This window comes from Centrocercus urophasianus, unplaced genomic scaffold (genome assembly GCF_019232065.1).
Source record: "Centrocercus urophasianus isolate 14NV4802_14NV808 unplaced genomic scaffold, USGS_Curo_1.0 seq_22, whole genome shotgun sequence".
In the NCBI taxonomy this organism is placed as follows: Eukaryota; Metazoa; Chordata; class Aves; order Galliformes; family Phasianidae; genus Centrocercus; species Centrocercus urophasianus.
The window spans coordinates 6,078,778-6,101,162 of record NW_024884778.1 but is presented as its reverse complement, the minus strand read 5'-3'; the positions used below and the strand labels follow the sequence as shown (position 1 = coordinate 6,101,162).

Below are 22,385 nucleotides of genomic sequence, written 5' to 3'. Positions count from 1 at the left end.
TTTATTAAAGAAAAATGACAGTAGAGAAGGACACTTTTGGTCACAGGCTAATGGCCATGGTGCCAGCAGGGGCCATTGAGGCCATTCCAGCTGTAAACCAAACAGCCAGGAGAAGGCTCTTCTTCCACCTCCAGGTACTGGGAGCTGGCGGGGTGACAATTGCATGCTGCAGCTGATCATGATCAGGTCACAGATCCTCAACCTGACTCCACAATTCTCCCCAAAGCAACATTTTAGAAACTGCATTTTTCTTTTTCCTCGATAATCAGTGAAGATTTGCAGTAAACCATTAATGGGGTCATCTAATTCCTGATCCATCTCTGCTTTTGAGTCTCATTTTTAAGCACTGAAGTTTATTTCAAGCTGTGTTGACATAAAATTGTTTATAGAAAGTTGACTAATTAGCAGTGCTTATTGGGACTCACGTTGCCTGCCACAACACAGAAATGCAGATCTTCAGCTCAGAAAGAAGCGCTTTTCTGCAATAATCTGTAACCGTGTTTCTTTGCTGGCATCCCTGAAATTGCCAAGCAAAGCAAGTTGCTACACAGTCAAAATTTGCTAAAAGTAAGAAATCTGGAAATGGTTAATGAAAAGTTGTAAAGAAAAATAAGTCTCCTTTAAAACATGTACTTGCCAGTTTACAATAAAGAAGATCATACTTTAGGAAATAGGCCAGTATATTTATATCTCTACTGCTACATAATTGCAAAAAGAATGCAGTTGGAATGCATGCTTGCATATGGCTCAGTTTCCAAATCGGAATGCATACAGGAACAGAGAAATACTTTGGTTTCCTAATATGCTAAATTTGGCCTTTGAGCCCATTGGTGAATCTGCGTGGATGCCCTACTGCTTATCAATGAGGGCAAAACCAGGCTGTCATCTTCGCATGGATGGAACCTCCAGGCCATTTGGGATTCACTATTTGGAGAAGGTTGGTACAACTGAAAGAGAAGCGTGCTTAAATCAGGCATGGGGCTGCTCTGAGGAATGCTGCTGGAGTTGGCTGTGGTGGCTTTTTCTCAGTTGATTTATTTTGGCTGATTTTATTAAATTGCACTGCTAAGAGGTCAGGTTACCCCAGCTCACCCTACAGGAACAATTGCCCAGAGTGGCTGGGCTCCCTGTTGCCCCTATCACCCCATAGCAGTCCCCTCTGGGAACACCATCCCACTCCTGGACAGCAGTCAGGGAGCACTCAGAGCAGTCACAGAGCACTGTGTTCCCCTGAAGGTCCCCAGACCACGAGCACAGCACTGTGCATGCAGCTCTCCTCCTCCCCACACTCCTTTTGCATGAGACAAGCAAACAGGGAACCCAGAGCATGCAAATAAATACCAGCACAGAACGGAATGTTTACCATTCACTGTATTATTCCCTTGTGTACAAAGTATTTTGCCTCTACAATAGCATACAGGCATTAAAATACGATGGCAAATGCAGAAAGACCAAACTGACTTGTCTTACAGATCTTTCCATTTCCTTTTTGAATATCATCAGAAAGAAAAAAAAACCAAAACAAAACAAAAAAAAAACCTGTACAGGAAAGTGCTTGCAAAAAGAAAAATATAATCCCCCCCAAACCCAACAAAGTAAACCCCACAACAGTTTGTAGAAAAATAATGGCATTGACATACAAAACCCGGAGTTGTTTCCTGAACTAGGAGCGTCCCATGTCTCTGCTCCTCCAAGTCTGATCCTGTTTAACGAAGCCCAGTGATGAATCACAAGATCAGTGATCTATCAATTCTTACAGTTTGATACTTCTTTTCAGGTTCATCTGGCTCTGCTAATAGCTGTTATGAAACCATACAGCAGAAAGGAATGCAAACAGGTCAAAATAATTTTTCCTTTTATAAGTAGCCATTCCTCTCATTACAGAAAATATAATAAGCCTGTACTTTCTAAGCACCACCATTTCTCTCTGAAGTTCAAAGTGCAATTTTCCCTTTTACCCTACACAAGTTACACATGAGCAGTTATCATTAAAGAAAAAAACATCACTTACTCCATTTTGCTACTTTTCCCTTTTCTCTCCATCTTTCCCTCCCCTATTCCCTTTTTCCCTTTCCCTTTTTCCCTTTCCCCTTTCTTTGACCTTTGAAATGGTATTTTTGGCATTTTTTTTTTTTCACAGGGAGGTATCATTTCTTATTGTCATATAGGCAGAAGACATAGGTGAAATAGCAACCTAAGATATAATCACATCCACTTATTGTACGTGCTATTAAACAACAAATAAAAAAAACCACCCCTAATTATAAGTACAATTCTCATTCTCCCCTTTAAGCCTGTACATTAACGAGAGCGACAGGGCACACTGGTGAGTGCCAAGCACCAATTCTTTAGCTGCATTTTAACCCAACCCTGCTCCCAAATTGGATGCCCACTAATTAACATCCAACCATCAGGCTGACAAGTCTCACTCTGCGGGCTGCCAAACGCATAGGTTACGAGTGCAGGGAGCTCTCCTTTGGGGAGCTATGCAGAAAATCCTGAAGTCGGGTTTCCTGAATATCTGCAGCCCAAATTTAAAGACTTAGCTGGGCGAGTCTTCTGAAATGCTGGCAATTCTGTGCTGCAAATTCGTCCTTCGTGCTCCCGGCTGCCCCGACGTAAGGCGCTGGGGCAACATTTTCCTATTGCTACGTAGAATCAAGGAGAAAGAATTAAGGGACATAGTCATAGACTACAAAAATAATCTGGTCACATCACCCCCGTTCAACGTGCTACGAAGCTCTGCGCAGTGCTGCAAGCAGCAGGCTATGTACAGGCAGGGCATTGCACAGCCGCGTTTCTCCATTACAAAAACACTACAGAAAACACTTAAGTTCTGGTTGTACATTGGATCGCGGACAGCAAAGAGCACAGATGCCTTATCAGGAGGATAGGAAGCCGTACAGAAGTAGGCGTCAAGCAGCCTGTTTGTTGGGGGGAGGGAAGCACTGTGAGAGTACAAGCTGATCCTGCTGGAAACACAGCAGTGCTGACGCTGCACGGCACCACAGATGGGCACAGTGCGTGGGAAGCATCACTGGGATGTGGTACCCCAGCCCTGCCCCTGTGTCCCCACCAGCCTCACAGGTGGCAGGACCCCACACAACCAACGTACATTAGGATTTTGTAACCGTGTCCCTAATGAGCTGTGGCTCCTCAGCCCAGGGAACATACGGTCCCATTGCCCTGCTGCCAGATGGAGGAGGGAAGCACGGTGGCACATGCAATTAGCAGGGAAATGGGTGTTTTTTGGAGCTCTACACAAAACAGGGCTCTGCTGAAAATCTGTCTGTAGGAATTTTCCTGAACGTGGAGCAGATCTCCATCTATTGCATAGAAACTGGAGTTGGACTCAATGATCCTTATGGGTCCCTTCCAGCTTGGGATCTACTGATGATGGATTCTACGATTGATTCTATTTGAATCTCCTGACAATTTCTCTGCTTTCTTCCTTTTCCCACTGATAAAGGCAGCGGATTAACTAAAATTACTGAGCGTTAATAAATACCATGTTAGCACCAAACCAGCGCTTTCAGCACCGGCCACAGAGGTCATGTGAAATTCAAAACATACCTAAAAGATAAAGATTGCTAGTGCAACGAGCACTGTATTCATTGTCATGTTTTCCTTGAGTGCTGTCAGCCTAATTGCTAAATTAAAATTTAAGCACATCTTGTCTATTTTCCTTACATCAAGACAGATTGAAATGCCAAAAATACCCAATGCAGATTGTGTAGCACCGTGGAGGGCTAAAGCAGCCCGTAACTGAAGGAAAATTACTGATTGGAAGTAAACAACTGAATACAGTGACAATAAAGTATCACTTGTCATAATGCTACATATAATGTAGAGTACGCAAAATGCAGTGGTTTGACTGCAGGATTTAACAATAAAAAATAAAAATAGTAAAAGCAGCCTTAATATAATGATTTTACGTACAAAAATATTAAATCAAAATAAATAATTCCAAACATAAATATTATACTGTACATTAAGAATATGCGATCTATATACACACATAAACAGGTTAAAAAAGTGGGAGGCAGAGGTATTGCATCGCTATCCTTCATCCGTCTCATCTCCGCGGGCTGCTCTCAGAGAACCTGCAAGGCACAGATGGGGAGCACACGTCATGGGCTCTGCCTTCTGGAGGCCAAATCCTAGAGCCCAAAGCCCAGGGCTGAGCAATGCATTGGCTTTGGGAAATAGGAGCCAGATGCTCGGTGGCCATGGCCTTACCATTGCTATAACACCTGCACGTCGAGGCCTGTTCCAGACGACGGGGTACACTTCCCACAGTAACCACCACATCTTCCTACGACTTTGGTACCATCCTGCAGGCAAAAGCAGAAATCACATCTCACGTGAGGACTCTACGCTTTGAAAAAGCCAGCTCTGGGTTATTCTATTGGTTTCAAACTAAAAGAGCTGAGATTTAGGTTGGATATAAAAAGTTTTTAATAAAGGTGGTGAGGCCCAGAGAGGTGATGGGTGCCCCGTTCTTGGAGACATGCCTTGGCTGGGCCAGGCTCTGAGCACCTGATGGAGCTGTAGGTATCCCTGTTCATGGCAGGGGAGCTGAACCAGATGGCCATTAAAGGTCCCTTCCAACTCAAACGATTCTATGATTCCAGTCAGGGCTTCCATAGGGAATGTCTCAGAAGAAAAACAAACAATGCCTGAATCAATCTACAAAATTATAGTTATATTTAAATGTATGCAAATGTAAGTCCCTTTAGTATTGCCAGCTCAGATGCTGAACACAAATAAGAAAGGGCAGTATTGATTTATCACGTTGCAAGATGCCCAAGGAGAAGGCCATTTGAAGGGATATCTCAAGGGCATCTACTTTCTTCAACTTGCTCCACAGTGAATAATCCCTTGTTCTGCTGTAATGAGTGCAAATCTTGGATCATGCAGGAGAAAGAACACATCTAGGCAGCATCAGCACTTTGGTGGTGAGTGAGCATGGGAAGAGCACGGAGGACATTTGTAGAGAAACACCTGTTTGGGAGGGCAGAGCCTGGATGCAGAAGGGCTCTGGTGCTGTCCCTCCTCAGCTCTTCACCTCCAAAGTCAGCACAGACCCAAAAGAATGCTGACCTTGGGCTGGAGAGCTCAGCAAATGAGGCAGAAAGTGGGGCAGGCAGCTCCAGCCTCAAGTCAGAGGATTGATGCCAGCATCAGCAACACCTACACATGGCCTTCTTTGTCCCACCTCTGTAGAGTTCTCCTCTTGGTCATTTCAATGGTCAGACAGTCCTTGGGAGGAATTTAACCCTCAATTATCAGAAAATTGGACTTAAGTGCAGGACAAGCTTGCACAAAGCATTTATTTTTAAATGAGCTCCATCCCACCCTTGACACAATTGATCCATGATTGCAGCAGGCTGCTGTCATCTTTTCTCGCTTGCCTTTCTTTCTGATCCTGCTACAATTACACCCCTGGAGCACTGCTTGACAGATGCCACCGGGTGAGAGAGGCAAGAGCTGTCCCTTAGCCTCCCTGCCCCTTGTTTTAACTCTGATTGCATCTGCTCTCTGCAACCCCTAGGGCTGCTTGGGCTTCTCCTTTCTGAAGAGGGAAGAATTGCCAAGCACTGGTCAGAGTGAACATGTGAGCTCTGTGCCATTTCCCTTACACCTGCTGTGCTGGAGCATGGACCTGCAGCATCCAAAGCTGCCAAAAAGACTCCTTTAACAGCTCCAGTACCAACAAGGCTCAAGGCCAACTCTCTCAAAGGAAACTGAAAGCAGCCCAAGAGAGGATATGTTACGAATTGCTTACTGTTAAATGCCTCTGGTGACCTCCTTAAGGTAGAATGTATAGAATCATAAAGGTTGGGAAAGACCGCTAAGATCAACTCATCCCCACCGTGCCCACTGAATCTTCATCCTGGGACCCTCCTGGGGTCGATCCCTGCTCATCAAATCCAGCGCTGCCCACCTTAGCCAGCTAATTACAGGTAGCCCCGTCCCACAGCACTCATGGCCTGCAGTTTCACCACTAAGCAGGCTCACTAATTAATTGCAATAACTCTGATCAAGTTAAACCCACTAGGGTCCCCCCATTACAATTACGGGCAACACTTCGTTTCTAACGTCAGATGTTAAGATTTCTGTTAGCGTCTCCTTGAGAGATGTCGGCAATTAGAAACTTTCAGTGAGCGGGCAGAACCATAATTAACATTATGACTTACTGCATTTTGACTTACTGGGGATTTTTGAATTTCTGACACTGCATAATTCCCTTGGGAAAGCCACTTCGCCGTTCCCGTTAAAGACAGGCCTGTCCCATACAGGTCTATGCTGAAGCGACCCTAAAAAGCAAGGAGAGAAGCCTGGTTACTCCCAGAGCCCTGTGCCACAGCCACACTTCTCACAGCATCAACTGTATAATGGGATCTTGATTGCGGTGTTTTCAATTTCTCCATCACTCTGACAGTGATTTGCACACACTGCACAAATCGCAGCGTGTCTCTGGTTAGGAATTTCTTTCTCATTTGTAGCTGCAGGGAAGGAGGGGCTTTGCTTGGTTTTTCAATGTTTTCACTCAGTTTTCTGCTGCTTTTTCATGGTTTGCCAGTTGAGGGCATTCTTGGCTTTCCCATGGCAAATGGTGGAACCTGAAATGCTCCAGCAGCTGATGGAGAAAATGCCCAGGAACACAGCAGCTGCTATCACTTTCCCTTCCTCAACTGGAGAGGGCACACTTGTTCTTATTTTCCACATTTTCCACTGAGCTGAGCTTTTCTTTTTTTTTTCCCAGCCTTCAGTAAAATAAAAATTCTTTTCGTTTTTTCTTAAATACATTCTGTCCTTTATCCTCCTGATTTCAATATACACAAAATGGATGCAAAATTCATGGCTGTATCAGCACCCAACACAGATCTCCCTGTTTTGCCAGTTTTCCCCTGGCAAACCCCATCCCACTCCATTTCTGGTCACAGCCCCAACCCACTACAGCACCAGAGGGCTGTGAGCTTTGCTCCCCATGACTGCTGTCTGGTCGGTGGGTGGACATAAGCAGCCAGGAGCCTACCGGAGGTGAGAAGCCAATCCTTAAGCTGCAAAGCTCGGCTGTAAGGTCCCAGCCCTGAAAGCAAAGAGGGAAGGAGATGGAGGGATGCCCTCTGCTGCCTGTGAGTGCGACTTACTGTTCTGTGCCATTTGCAAATGAAGTCGGGAGAGTCCAAGGTGTGGGGACTGTACATAACAAAAGGCACCAATTCCTATTCTGAAATGCTATTGTCAAATACCTGAGGACATTTGGCTGCGCTGTAGCAGTCCCCAGCAGTGGCATAAGGAACAGGTCGTCCATCATGCGTCCGGGCAAACTGTAAGTCAGTTGCTGCAGAGAGGAGTTGGTGAATAACACAGAAAGGAAGATGCAGGGAGAGAAAAAAAAACACACGTAAACATGCTCTTTGCTAAAGTTTAAATTCACTGAAGCTGTTTTTGAACATTAATTAAGACCTCACCTTCTAGACTTTTAATACTAAATCCCCAATTCATCCCAGACATGACTCCCAGCACTGAGTTTCACAGAATGCCCATTCACTCACATTTACAGATGGGTTCAAATACATTGGTGATGTAAGGCCTAGATGTAAATAACAACAAAACCAGAAGCCCTAACTCTGCTTTTATCTCTCTATCAGACAATTTCAACTTTTGAAAAAGGACTTGAGACCTTCTAAATCTTCCTTTTGAACAAAGCCAAAAAACTCCAAAGACCATCCCCAGCCCAGGGCTCAGGGATTGAAAAGGATATGGGATGTGTTGCTCTAGATCTGAAGCCCCATTCTGATGGGGATGCATAACAGCTCCTGCCTGATGGGGGTGCCCAGCATCTTTTGAGATTCATCAGGGAGCAGGTATCGAATTTTCTAAGAATTTGAACCTAGAAGCTCTTATAGCAGCTTTTTACAGTTTAGTAGACTGGAAGGTCTTTTGGCTTGGAAATAAAGCAATGACAAAAACCCTATCAGAGAGAGTCATTTCAGGAGAAAGGATTTTTATTTGCTAACAATCGCCACTATTTACTGAATGAGCTCCCAATAATGCACTATGTTTCTAAAACGTTTGCTGTAAACTGACAGCATCCCTGAAGTCAAAAGGACTGAAACTGTCCCCATGCAGCAGGGAAGCTCCCAGCTCCTCAATGTGCTGGTCTCAGGATACCGCTTGTTTTGCACACCTGCAGTCACCACCTGTCCTGCAAACCCCCAGCCCCTCTCCCCACCAGTTATCTCCCCAGATACAACCCCTCCAAGAGTCTCTTCCACTCCTCCACACACCAGCACTGCCAATAAGCATCTCTGATGCACTTGGGTTACAGCTTCTAAGTGCAAAGGTGACCAGGTCTAAAAGCTTTCAAAGAGAGAGCTCAGCAATAAGCCTCATTAGATACTACTGCCTGCTTATAATTACAGCTACATTTGTGTAAAATAAACATGATTTTGTTTTTAATGGCAAGGCCCTGTATTTACTCACTTATTATTTGCATAGTGTTCAGGTCCAGCCTTACTTTGCTGAAGGTGGAAAACCCAGCTGCTGTGTAATCTTTCCTACACTGGCAGTCTTCTCGTCTGCTCCCATTATACGGACATTCGGTCGGGTTATGCAATCTGAATCAAAAGAAAACCCTTTCTACTCATGACTGGAAAATATTGCCACAGCAATCAAAGACATCGGGAAGCTCAGAACTAAAGGGATTCCTTACCTGTATCCGTACACTTCTGAAAAGTTCTCTGCATCTCCATTTACAAGGGTCACGTACTCCTTTGGGCTGTCAGTCTGCATCCCAGAGCAATACACCTGGGGGAGAGAAGTCGTGATTTTGTCAGGCAAGGTATGCAAAGGGAATGCCCAGAAAATTGAAAGTAGGAAGTGCAAGTGGAAATTGAGGAGAACACACAGTGTCCTCTACCCCTTGGGAAAACGTACAATCAGTCTGCAGCTGAAACACACCTTTAATGTCTTCCCTTTGACTTTAAGGAAATATTCACCGTCTTCAGTGACACCTTTGAGAGTTTTAACATCATTGCAGCTCCTCGGTAATTCACCTGAAAGAAACCAGAACTGCATGTCATCACTGAGCGATGGTATAGCACATTTCTTTTGCAAGGCACCTCAAGCAGCAAGGCAACGTGTTCATTTCTAAGAGGCATCCCTGGAGTGCCTCAGTGCTTTGCTGGATGGCTCCCAACGCTTGGAAATACTGCACACCTCCAGGAGCTTGACAGGAACAGATGCTCAAGGCATAAGAAAAGCAAAGGAAGGTGCAAAGCTGCAGACTCACAGTCGTGGACGTTGTGGCACGTCCTCCTCTCCTCGGGTTTCAGATCCACAAGGCACAAGTTGCTGAGCTGGTCATCGTTGGTCAGGCACTGCACTGAGCGGTGCATGATGCCAACCCCGCAGGTCACAGAGCACTGCAAGACCAGAGGCAGAGGGTCGTGTTTTATCTCAAGCGCTTCTGGGCTTTGGACCATAAGAACCAATTTCCTTCTATAAAGAGGCAGTGGCAAAGGTCTCCATTTTGCAAGGACTGAATTTTAATCACAGAAGTAGCCTCTTCGATTATTAATCCCTTCATTATATCGTCATCCTTAATTATTTCAAGAAGATGGTACTTCTCTTAGCACTTACGTACTTAGTGAATGAGACTATGTTGGTTAAGGTCAAAACTGTGCTCAAGCAAAAATGTTCTTTTTTTGCAGTGGAAGCTTGCACAAAAAGAAATGTTCACCAGAAGGACTGAATGCTAGATGTCCTCTCCTGATGGCTGGAAGCATTGCTTGGACATTGGCAGAGGCCTCTGAACAAGCATGGCACAATCTGCTGTTTTCTAACCAAACTGTACCATCTCCAAGCTCCCTTTCCCCTCACCGCCCAGAAAAATGGCAAAATCTGCATAAATTGTGTGCTCAGATGGCCCAAAAGAAGGCTGAAATGCTGAAGGTTACCACACCATTTGCAACCTGGCATTTGTTCTTCATTAGTTCCAAATCCATGACACTTCACCATGAAGCAGAGCAAAAGGTAATTTACAGTAAACCCCTTGAAAATCAGAGGTGAGCAGGGTCATGGCACTTTGTAGTCTCTGATACCTTCAGCAGCCCAAAGAACATGCTCTCTGAAATGGATACTCTTCTCAACAGAGCTGCATTAACAAGCTGAATGTTTTGCACTGAAATTCTGGGTGGAAACACCAACAAACAGACTGAGCTCTTTGCTGCAATCCCTCTGCCGACTCTCAGGGAGGATCTGAGGCTTCCTGTGGGGCATGAGGAACTTGGGTTTCAAACAGCCCTGCCATTTACTGTGACAACTACATCTTGCTTGACTTGACCCTCGTTGCCTCGTAAAGGTTTGACAAATTCCTACAAATGCCTGAGCTGGGTTAATAAATCAAATTTATGGGAGAACTGTCACATTTCAAAGAATGTTAGAAGCCCAAAGAAGTGAAATGTTATCACCTTAACCAAAATTTGATCTTGTGTGGAGCCATTTCTGGGGCTTGAAGTACAAATAACTTTAACAGAAAGGTTAAGTTTCTTCCCCTGCCACGTCCCAGCATTTGTAAGGAGAAGGAAGAAGGCGGGGAAAGACAGAAGCTCTGAGCTTTTAAGGCTCAGATTACCAGAGTTCAGCCTGTTGCTGTTTCCCAAGCCTTGCTCACACACATGGACAAGCAGTATTGCCCCAGCTGCCAGCTATCCATCACTCCCTCTATTCTAGCACAGTAGTTTTGGGTCCTTTTCTGGCAGTACCTCACCTTCTGACTAAGCAATCAGCAAGACCCTCAACATGCCCAGAAATATGGACGACAACTGAATTTTTATGGCAGTTATGGCACTCATGGGTGTCATGACCCCCCCATACGACAGGGCTCAGCACAGAGCAGAGGACCCTACACAGCATCAATGGCACTCAATGCATTCATTCACGCAACTCTCCAACACCACTCCCCTACCAAACCTTAGGAACATGTAACAAAGAAAAACAGGTTTGTTAAAATTATTTTGGTTAAAAAAAAAAAAAAAAACTGGTTTGCCAAACTTACGCTTCCCCAGTTGCTGACACGCCAGGATGCAGAGACAGGGCACTCCCCGAGGTAGCAGGGCTGGATGTTGGGTGGCTGCGTGCCGGGGCAGCTGACCGTGTTCTGGTAGCCATATTCGTAGTGGTCCTTGCCGGTGTAAATCTCGCTGCACGACACCAGGCGCTGCCTGTAGCCCTTGCCGCAGGTGACGGAGCACTGAGGGCAAGGGGAAGCATGTGTCAGCACTTATAGGAATGGAAAACTGTTGTGAGGGAATGCTGTAACTATTACGCCCATCTGTACGCAGAATAGCTACAAGGCCTTGGACACCAGTGCTGCTCCAGGACCCGTGCCCGGATGTCTCCTGGGCACAATCCTCCATGTGTCAAGAAAGGAGCAGGTAATCCCCTGGGAACAGAGATATCTACTATCTGGGTTTTCTCCTTTTATTTTTATATATTTATTTTTGCCCATAGTGAAAGAAAATGGTCAAGATGCTGAACTGAAGGTGATGGAAGAAAGGTGGTTTTCCTTGTAATTAGAAGAAAACCAGTGCCCAAGACTTTCCCTTCTCTGTCCTTCTCCTTCCTGTGCTTTCTTGGATGGCATGCCTTTCCTTCCTTCCCCTCAGTCCCAGAATGTTTGTTTGGTTTTTTTTCTTTATCCTGGCTCTTTCTTATTAATCAGGGCTATGTCAGCAGCTGTCTCCTCACTTCCTTCTGCTGTCCTTCCAAGTGGAAAGTAATCCTGTGCTCGCTGAAGAGGGAAGCAGGCTGAGATTATACCCTGGGTACTGTATGCCCCTGCATACAGTGCCTGCTACAAAAAGAAACCAAGGATGGAATAGAATAGAACCAAGACCATGAGTAGAACAGAACTGAACTCATGAATAGCACAGAACAGAACCCATGAACAGAGTAGAGCATAGTAGAACAAAGTAGAACAGAATAGAGGAGAGTGCCTGCTGGATGTGATATGCTCTGGAAGAAAACTGCCTCCTGATAGCAGCCAGGACTTCGAGCACATTGGTGTTCACGTTTTAGTACCTTGGCCATCTCCTGCACCCTTCTCCTCTCTGTCCAGCAGGGAAATTGCACACAGAAACAAACCAACAACTACTCGTTAAACCATGCAGCCCTGCCCTTGTTGCAATATCCCAGTGAGGTGGGCAGCAAGAGGAGGGAACCTGGGGTAGCGCGGCCAGGTCCCAGCCTGGGGTTGGAGACAGGGATGAGGACTCACCTCTGACCACTCCCCGGTGATCCAGATGTATTCACAGGGCGGCAGCCCGCAGCTCTCCATCTCTGGGGGCCGTTTGCTGGCGTCGCAGTGGGTGCTGCTCTGCACCTGCTTGCTCTCATCCACGCAGAACACCTTGCGGTACCGCGCCGCCTCCCCACACGTCTTCATGCACTGCTCACAAGAAACAGCGGCTCACCCAACCCAGCGGGGGTTTCGATAGATCAACCCACATCCCCACACCCAGCAAGCCTTCCTCCAGCAGCCTGAGTGAACTGGGCATCTCGTGGGGGCATATCTGTGAACAGTGCCAACACCTGCATCCCGGGTGCCCATCTGTCCCCAACCTATGGAGGTGCCAAGGCACAGTGCAGGGATGGAGAGGAGCTGAGACAGCAGGATGGGTTCCAGCTGTGGTGGTACCAGGAGATGCAAAGGGACATGCCAGGACAGTGAGAAAGAAATTGGCCAACCCCATCATCTTGCCCCCACTAAACAGAGACAGCTGCCCCTTGCACAATACAACACCACTCCCTTTATTGTAACCAGTTTCATCCATGCATCTTCTGATTCTGTTCCTCTTTAAACATTGCCTTGCCTGATCCCGACCCAGGCTGCTTGAGCACAAACCCTCCCTGAGGTCTAATGAAGACCTCAAGGTTTTGATTCTTTGCTCAAATCCTTTCCCTGGCTGTGAGACTGCTCCTGCTGCCCACAAAGCACTTGCAATGCTCCTGAGAGCAATCTGTATGGCCAAAAAATGCAAATGAAACAAAATAAATCAGCACACAAATGACCATCTCCGCAAAACCATATTTTTGTTCAGTCCTTGTCTGTAATGAGCTCTTAACACTTCCAACTAACTGGATTAAGAAGGAGAAAAAGTGCGTGAAGGTAATCATTTTATGTAACGTGCAGGGGATGTTTTTTCCTCAGGAATGGATAAAACACTCAAGCAGACCATCCCCGGTGGTACAGAAGCACTGTTTGAAGTCTCCCAGGCTCGGAGGACTGTGCCAGTTTAATCTCGTTACAGCAGCTCCCGCACTCCCGGCTCACCTGCAATTAGCAGATCTTAGCAGGTCCACCTAATTGCCAAACGCTGGCAGAATCAAAATATTTGATAACTTTGGGAAATGAGATCAATACGCAGTGTAATATTTGCCATAAATTGGCAATAACCACGCAGGATGGGAGGGGGATCCAGCCCTACAAAGCAGCCTTGTTCTGAAGGAATAACTCAGCAGCTCTTAGGCAACAGCCAATGTTGCAAAACCCGCAGTCTGCCAAGAAACCCCAAGGGCTTTGTGAGCTTTTCAACCTTATTTACTCTCTCGCTTTAAGTCCTTGCAGTGGAAGTTGCTCCTAGGTCTGTGTTGAAGCACAGCCATGCTAAAGGGGCTAGAGGAATTTGCCGGAGTGTGATTTGCCCAGAGAGCAAAGAAACCATGCTGTATGTGTTTGCCTCTGATAGCTCCCTATTACGTAAGGAAAATGGGAAATTGGGTTATTGCACAGAGTGCAGCATCGCTGGTGCGCAGCGGGATGCTCAGTTTCCCTGCTCTCATATTTCCCCTTCCTCACATATATTTAAGCCTAAATTTGATAGTTTTTGATGAATGAACTGTCTCTGCCATCAGTGGGTATTCCGACATCGGTCATGAGCAAAAACCACATTGAAAGCCCATACTCAATTAAGATCATTGATTGCTGAGAGTGACACACTCAGACAGACAGAACTATAGTTCAGTAAGGTTGGGAAAGACCACTAAGATCATCCAGTCCAACCATCAACCCATCCCGCCATGCCCATAACCACATCCCTCAGTGCCACATCTCCACAGTTCTTGAACACCTCCAGGGATGGTGACTCCACCACTCCCTGTACAGCCTGTGCCACTGCATCACCCTCTTTCTGAGAAGAAATTGTTCCTAACATCCAACCTTATATGTCACCTTGCTTTGGTCTTCTCTGCAAATTATGGTTAAACGGCCAACTAAAGCTCTGTGCATCTTGCCCTCATCAGTTAATTGCAGTTTGGTTTTTGGCATTTTGGGGGTAACTGGCAATTAAAATAATCAGACTGAGACATTAAATACAACACAAAGACAGTGAGATATAATACAAATAATAAAACAAATCAAAGAAACTGCAGAGGTTCCAATTGGCCACAGCAAGGTTATAAGACATAATTCACACAAGAAACAGACAGATCAGCTGGCATGAAAAGGCTTTTTCCTTTGGTATGAAGACAGATTTTGTAAGAAATCTAATGCTCATGACCCATCTAAATCTCACATAAAACAGCAAGGCCAGGGGACAATGGAGATGGATAGCAAGAGCTGAAAAACAGCCCAGGCATGTGACAAAAATCATCTCTTTCGCCCCATTTCCCAAATTGTGAACTATTTTCCCCACAGATCAAATTAAGGACTGTTTCAAGCAGTTCTGCAACTCTTCTAGAATAATAATAATTAAAAAAAAAATCCCAAAGGCATTACTTTGTGCAAGCATTCATTGTGCTTCTTGTTTTTCTAAATCAAACAGTGAAGCGCAGATGAGGAACAGCTCCACTCCAGAGGCACTGCAGACATCCCTTGGGTGGCTCTGCAATCCAAAGCATGCAAGCATGCCTTCATTTCCCCCAAAAAGCAAATGTCAAAGATTCCGCAGCTTCCAGAGCTGTGCACTGTCCCTCCCACAGGTTCATACTCAGACCCTCTCTATTGCTTTCCCCTCTTGGTGATCCCTCACATAGCTGGGCCTTTTCTATTGATGTTCTCCTTGCTGCTGTGGGAATTGAGAACAGCTAATTAATACTGACCCAACAACTAAGTGGTAAATGGTTTTCAATAAGTTCCCTATTACTTCTCATTGGCAAAACAAACTTTTTCTAAGCAACAACAAAACGGGGCAACAAGAAACCCTCTTGACAGATTCCCTTTAAAGATAAGAAATCAAGAACAAGACAGCACAGGGATGTTATTTTACATCCTGCTTTCATGTCGATTAGGGTTCATTGCTTGGAGAATATTAATGCAATCTGTGCCTCCTCACTGCAGGTAGCACAGCCAGGACTTATGGCTGGGGATAAGGAGATGCTACATTTATACCGGGTACCACAGAACAAAATAAGTGCTCTGAACTGCTTGGAATCAGCTACAGGGCTGAGCTCACAGCAGGTGACATCTACACGTTCCTATTAACCATGGGTGAGGAAACACCAGGAATAAAAAGCACCTTAAAAATGTTTGAGATTTCCTTGGTTCAGTGGGGAGCCCTGGGAAACTTTGGAACACATTAGCATCCACCTTAGGGCTAGGGTGGGAGGCAGGGGCTATCACCACCGGCTTCAGAAGTGCAGAAATAAGGGAAAGAAGGCAAAAGGAAGATGTAGGACAAACAACGTTTCCGTGCTAACGATGCTGTTGGACAAGGACTGTGACTGTGTGCTGTTTGCTGTCTGTAAATCTATTAGTTAGGGACATTTGAGGGGCTCTGTTGAAGCAGAAGTTCATTGCCACAGCTTTGCTGCTGCCTTCTAGACTGCTGCTACTTTGGGACACCTGTGCTGTGTTGGGACACTTCAGCTCATGGCAGGTAGCAACAGGGCACAGTGCAGGACCCACACCCTTATGCATGGAGACACTACTTGGGATTATAAACATATCATGTGGAACGAAGCTGAGCCTGTTTGCATTAACTGTTTCATAACAGTGACCATAATTCATGTTTATCCTGCTCTCCAGAGCTAATCACTACTGCAGGCATTGAGGTGAAGAGGACCAGGCTCTGATCCCACACCTGCACTACCAGTGGGATCTTTGTTGCCCTAAGGGTGCAGAATCTAGCAGTGGTTCTGCAGTGAGGCATTTGCTTCTGACAGGGGGCCTTCTGCCTCCCCTGTCCCTGCATCCCCCACTGAGGGCGCGTGATGGGGGATCCCATCCCCTCTATGGGACTCAGCTTCATCATCTTTCCCATTTCCAAAGTTGGCAGCTCCTTTCACAGCCCAAGGACAGCAACTCTTTGTCCTCCTGTCCCAAACACTTCTGATCCTTCACTGCCTCTCCTCTGTAGCATTTTAGGCAGCCACTTGCTGAGGATCACCTGCACACCCTATACCCCAGCACCACCAGGCAGCTCACCCATGCAACTGTCAGAGGGAACAGGGCAGTGAAGCAAGAACCACCACTCTCACCACTTCCTCCAGATCTATGTGCCCGCAGCAGCAGGGCTGGCTCTACTCATATAGGGCCACAAACCTCACAAACCAGACCCAAGCACACCGCACCCCAAACCCACTCCATATTTGCATAGGCCCCAGCCAAACGCAGGGCAGCACGAACCAATAAACCAACACCACCGTGCTATTCCTCCGCTCTCCCTTAAGCACAGAGAGGGAAGAATCACAGCCAGCACGCATTAGCATCTCCCCCGCCTTCTTTTTTTTTTTTTTTGGCAAGCCCAGCATGCAACCCCTAAAACCCCAAGGCAGATAGACCCAGGCCCCCTCACCCCTGTTAAGAGCCCGAGCGGGGGCCGGCGGGAGGGGTCCCGCTTACCGCTTGCCATTCGCCCGCAGCCCAGCGATGCGTGGGGCACTCGGGGAGCTGGCAGTCCCGCTGGGCTGCAGGTTGGCTCGCAGGGTCGCACGCTGCCGTCGGGGCACCACCGTGGCACTGCACCGCGCGCCGCTGGACACCGCGACCGCAGGACACCGAGCACTGCGGGAAGGGACAGAGGTGGGTGAGCGGCACGGGTTGCTGCGGGGGTCTGTGCTTTGCTGTGCCTCCAGCCAGGCTGAATTCTGGCTCAGCTGAAGGCAGAAGGAGTTCTCGTTGCTGATTTCAGCAGCGTCAGGTTTTCTCAAATCTAAGCCCGAGCAGGGGGAAATGCTCGGAGCTTGAATGCGCAGTTCCATGGGACGGCTGCGGCTCCCAGAGCTGCGGCTCCCAGAGCTGCGAGGCTCTGTGTGTTACTTCTCCTGTAGAGAATGGCTTGGCTGGGAAGGGACCTTAAGTATTATGCAGTTCCAGCAGTTCAATATGCACAGCTCAAAATACATCACGATTGTCATTGCAGCAGGCTTTAAGCAAAAGCAAACTTGTGTTATGTAGAAGGTGTACGGCAACCTAGATGTAAAGTTATGCAGTTGCAATTCCTTCTAGCACACATTCCAACACGCACATGACTCAAGTCAGGATACACTGTAGAACTGTGAAAATTAGCATCTTTGTAAATGAACTGCTTTTCTTATCCCTATTATACTGTGGGCACATTTCTGCCTGCTTCCAGGCACAGCAGGAACAGCCCGAATTTCTCTCTCTCAGACATCTTCAAGTTATTATCTGCACTACAATGCTTCTAACAGCTTGTTTTTTCTTTCAGACAGCATTTCCTACTGTTGTGACTGCACACTGTAGCCCGTTTGGCAGTACTTAATTTCCTCCTGATGTGAATGCTTTCTTGCTAGGTCTTAAGGGATATTATATAGACAGAAGAGAAAGGATGTGTATTTCTGAAAGAAAGCATTAAAAATCAAAAGGCATTCGTTTAAATCACGGCTTTTACCAAATTACTCTTTGCTGAATTAACAATTAATATGTGCATCCTTATTGATCCATTAGGAACTTAGAAAATGAGTTTTTAGCCCATTATTGAAAAGTCAGGGTGAAGCTTTTCCTTACACCTTTTCCTACGGGGATAACTGCTGCCCAGAGAGCATCTTAAACAAGTTTCAACCCCAAATACTGGTCAGCAGCTTCTGCCTGTCCTGGGAACATACAGCTGTGGGCTGCTCAACCCTAGGAGCTGGTGGCTTGAAGCTATTCAGGCTGGGGGAGACGGAGGTGTGATGCCCTAGGGGCTGCCAGCAGCCTCTTCATCCTTTCTATGCAGTCTGTGCACTTTCCTTCTCCTGACGGCAGCCTGTAGCTAGAAGGTGTACATATCAGACTGAGGGAGAAACGTTGGTGAAAAGTAAATGGCCATAATTGATAGCAATTACAAGATCCAAACACATTACATCTGACATTTCAACACAAACACACTTAGATCTTGGAGAAAAAGCCTTTTTTTTTTTTTTTTTTTTTTTTTTTTTTTTCCGGTTATTAGAGATACTAGAAATGCTTTGCTGTAGGACAGCAGATTTGTAACATAGAGAGGAACTGCCCGGCCTCTGAATGCAGAACACCCAGAAGAGCGGAGCGCTGCTGCTTGCTGCTCATGGCATCCCAGTGTTCCCTAATTGCCCAGCCACAGGAGATACTGCAGGCCATAAATCACCTTCTTACTTTCTCCTCTTGCATAAAATTAACTCCAATCACGTGGAGGACCGTTGGAATTTTAGAGCACTTACTCACTTTTATCAATTATTATGAGTGCATTTTAAAGCAATCGACAGAGCATTGCGTTATTATGCTTACAATTATTAGCTGTAAGAAGAACTGCTTTCAGCAGCACTCACTTTAAATGAGGTGCAAATGGGAAATGACAAGCGCATTTAATGGCCTTTTATTTTCCATCCTAACGCTGCCTTGTGTGCCCAGGTGTGTTAATGGTTTATCTGGTAGGCAACTTGCATGCAGTGAGAATTGGTGTTTTGCAAGACAGACCGCGAGAGAACGCGATGCTTTTACAAGGTAACAGTTCATTTAGTCGGGGCCTTTCAATAATTCTGCACACTAATGAGGTAGATAGAGAACTGAAGTTCAAAGCTAAAAATGCCTTGCGGTTGGATTCAAGGTGAAAACAAAAACGTTCTTTTCAGGAGAACAAGGGTTCAAGGTATGCTCTCAGCAAACAAGATGCTTAAGAGCTCCATGTGCTTTCCCACACCAGCAACCTCTGCTCTACCTAACCAGTGTGTGACATTTTAATGAAGCAAAGTGAAACGATGATGATATTAAGGAACAGAAGATAGCGAAAAGCATTTTTAAGCTCTGATTCTTCATCAGGCTTCTACAGGAGGCTGATAGTAAAATTAATTTCAGATTTCTCAAAACTAAAGCAGATTTTGCTTGTGATCTGACAAATTTAAATAACAACATTAAAAACACGAATAAATAATGATTTTTCATAATATTACACACTAACAGCTTTCCTAGCAGAAGCTTAACATATACAAGGAATTTGCTCTCAGAGACACCAAAAGCAAGCTGCTGTGTACAAATCAGTGCTGCTCCACTGCTGCCCACGGAGTTAACATAGTTATACACCACCTGAGGAGCTGGCTCAAGCCTTAACCCTTGCAAAGAGGACAGAAGTGATGGGAAAACCATGTTGGCTTCTAGCCGGTTTGATAGAAGAGGAATATCAAAGGGTGCAAAAGGGTATATAACAAGTCTCACCTGTCCCCAATCTCCTGATTTCCACTTCGGACATCTGCCCCCTCTGCATTTCTTTTGCACATTGGGCTTAACAAGGTGCTTGCAATAATCTTCTTCTACATGCCTCCCTTCCTTTGTCAAACAGTACACAGTGCGGTGCCTTTGGCCCCTTCCGCAGGAGACAGAACACTGTAAATATAAAGTAACAACAAATCAGCTCTGGTGCAGGGCGACCTATGTGGTTCAGCAAGGGCCATGGCTACGTTTTATTTCAGCTGGACCAAGAAGAACGTGAAAGGGACCGTTTCCATTTACCTTGGTACAATGGGAGGTCAAAAATTGCTATATGAAGGGGGAATAGTGTGATATGCACCTTGACAGAGGGAAGTAACTGCACAGAGGACCAGGCAGAGGGGCAAAAAACACAGTTTTTCCATGTCCTCAGTAGTAAAGCTGCTGTTTGTTTTACTTTACACCAGCATAGGCTGATTTTTTTTTTTTTATTTTTATTTTTAATAAAACAAAGGCAGAAAACCAGGACACGCTCATCCTTAAGATTTATGCATTTTGAAAGCAACCCAGAAGAAGGCAGAGCTGGAGGAATGAAAGCAAAAAGCAAAGCAGCAGGTATGTTAGCTGCAAGCTTTGTAGTGAGGCAACGCATTTCAACCTCCCTCTGCAGGTTCACTGAACTTTTTCAAATGTGACCGCTTCTGGCATGCAAACCCCAAGCAACTTCACTTTGATTTCAGATTAGTCTCCTCCAAAAGATTTAGGAATCAAAGGGGTCTGGAATCACGACAAGAATTTAATATGACAGTTTCTTGTAGAACAAGCCTCTTACTCAGCATGATGCACCCAGAAACTCAGTTTCAATTTCTTCATTACACGTTATGCAACTCATTACATGCTGTATCACAGGCAGCCTGAGCGCAAACACACGGATCCAACCATCTTTCAATATAAAACATTCTGCTTTCTTGTCAAAGAGGAGCAACCATGCAGAGATCAGCTTTCTTCCTTCTTTTTGGAGCTGCTCCATCACTGTATTTGCTAAGAAATAAATTACAGCCCAAACTCTTCCCAGCCTATGAATACTTTTGAAACTTAACACACCACAGAGATCACATCTGTAGCGGTTCTGGAAGATCCATTAGAGCAGAAATTGGCACTTGCATTGACAACTGTGATCATTTTAAATTACAGCACTGCTTCCAAATCATTCAGCCCCTATTTTGTTTAGAGGTATATGGAAAAACAAGAGAGCAGAAAGCCTGCTCTGAAATGAAAAAGTTCAGGCAGACATGGCAAGAAAGGGGTATAACTCATAAGATCAGCTGCTGTTACTTAAAAGCTTGCATAAGCAATGCTCTGAAAAAGGCTGTTTTCCTGTTGTAAGGCCACTAAGAGGTAGCCAAGGTAGCCAACACCCCTCAAGTTCAGTGGGATTTCAGGGCCATTCAAGAGGTCAACACAGATCTGGCCACATCACTCTGACTCGTGTGCTGTGCTGGTATAGGTGGCATAGGGACACCCAGAGCAGCTCTGCTTTTGAAAGTGAGGGGACAGCTCTTGAGGTCCCTTTTCCTGCTGGAAACACTGATTGCTGCTCTCCACCTGCACAAACAACAGGTTCATGGAGCATCCCCAAACACCAGCGTGCCCCTAACAGCAGGAAGCTGGGAGCTGCTCTTCGCCAAGACCAACACCCAATCTTACACTGGAAAACAGAGGATATGCAGTCCCTTGTTCCCAAATGAGACTTCCACAAGTTACTGAGATTCATAAACTTCACTTTTTCCTCTTCAGTATCAATGGGAAGAAAGATTGAGTTAATGTTATCTTAATTCTGTAAGCCTTCAAATTTCATCCTAAGTTCATTTTTTCATTCTTTCAACATCTCTCCGCAGGCAGCGAACATCGGCAGTGCAAAAGGAAACATCAACTCCTACCAAACCCACTTATCAACTTCTATCATGTCTACCATGAAGCTGGTTGACAGACACTAGGTCTTGCAAATATGGTACCATTTCCAAAATTGCTAGCCCCCTTCTACAAATCACTTGAATTTGGTAAGGAGCCAGACTGTGACATTTATCTTGGCATCCCATTCCAAGATGTGGCAGGTCTACATGCACTTTTTGGCGCACCTAGAGATGGAGGCATAATTAGACTAATTTTGTTAATACTGAAACGTAATTACCGAGATGCTGGAATTAATCATTTTGATGTCTGCCTTTAATATATATTACAGTGAGGCAGCTGCACGTTTGGTTTCATGCACATGTGAGTTATGATCTCATTTGCACTGACAGAAAAGAGAGGTTGGATAACCTGATGTAAGCAAGTATTAGAGACTGAAAATTCCTTTGCAAAGAGCCTGCTTCTTAACTGCCTTCTAATTCTTCTCAGGTAATTCCAACTTTTACTTGGCATGTAGAATTTAAGCATATGTGAGCCATATGCACAGAATAACTCAATAGCACACTTATCTCAGTGCCACGTGACCGAAGTCAGAGGTACATCTCCTTGCTGCAGGCATCCCTTAGCCCTGACCCCAAGAAACTTTGCATTTCATTAGCAGGGTTCTTTTATCGCTGGAAACGCTGCCACCCGCTCACAACGTCCATCAATAACAATGCTGCAGTGAGGTAAGCTTTGACCTTGCTTTCTTTAAAGGTTTGAAAAGCACAGACAAAAAACACTCCTTTCGCAGACTCCTCTCCTCTCCTCTCCTCTCCTCTCCTCTCCTCTCCTCTCCTCT

The 22,385-nt window shown here is 45.6% G+C and overlaps 1 protein-coding gene across 3 annotated transcripts in view; it reads right to left on the bottom strand.

Annotated features, from left to right (window-relative positions):
- Window positions 1–2,065: 2,065 nt before the first annotated feature.
- ADAMTS9 (ADAM metallopeptidase with thrombospondin type 1 motif 9) overlaps window positions 2,066–22,385 on the bottom strand; it is a 64,611-nt gene continuing 44,291 nt past the window's right edge. For 2 of the 3 annotated variants that reach the window (XM_042823455.1, XM_042823456.1), the window contains 12 exons: window positions 19,643–19,810; window positions 16,856–17,017; window positions 12,293–12,463; window positions 11,072–11,266; window positions 9,305–9,437; window positions 8,974–9,068; window positions 8,726–8,820; window positions 8,497–8,630; window positions 7,260–7,351; window positions 6,216–6,320; window positions 4,240–4,334; window positions 2,066–4,103 (listed from right to left, as the gene is read on the bottom strand). In XM_042823455.1, coding sequence (XP_042679389.1) covers window positions 4,245–4,334; window positions 6,216–6,320; window positions 7,260–7,351; window positions 8,497–8,630; window positions 8,726–8,820; window positions 8,974–9,068; window positions 9,305–9,437; window positions 11,072–11,266; window positions 12,293–12,463; window positions 16,856–17,017; window positions 19,643–19,810 — 1,440 coding nt within the window. In that variant the 3' untranslated portion in view covers window positions 2,066–4,103; window positions 4,240–4,244. Of the gene's footprint in view, window positions 4,104–4,239; window positions 4,335–6,215; window positions 6,321–7,259; window positions 7,352–8,496; window positions 8,631–8,725; window positions 8,821–8,973; window positions 9,069–9,304; window positions 9,438–11,071; window positions 11,267–12,292; window positions 12,464–16,855; window positions 17,018–19,642; window positions 19,811–22,385 lie in introns of those variants that run through there. The other variant, XM_042823457.1, reaches the window with a different exon arrangement.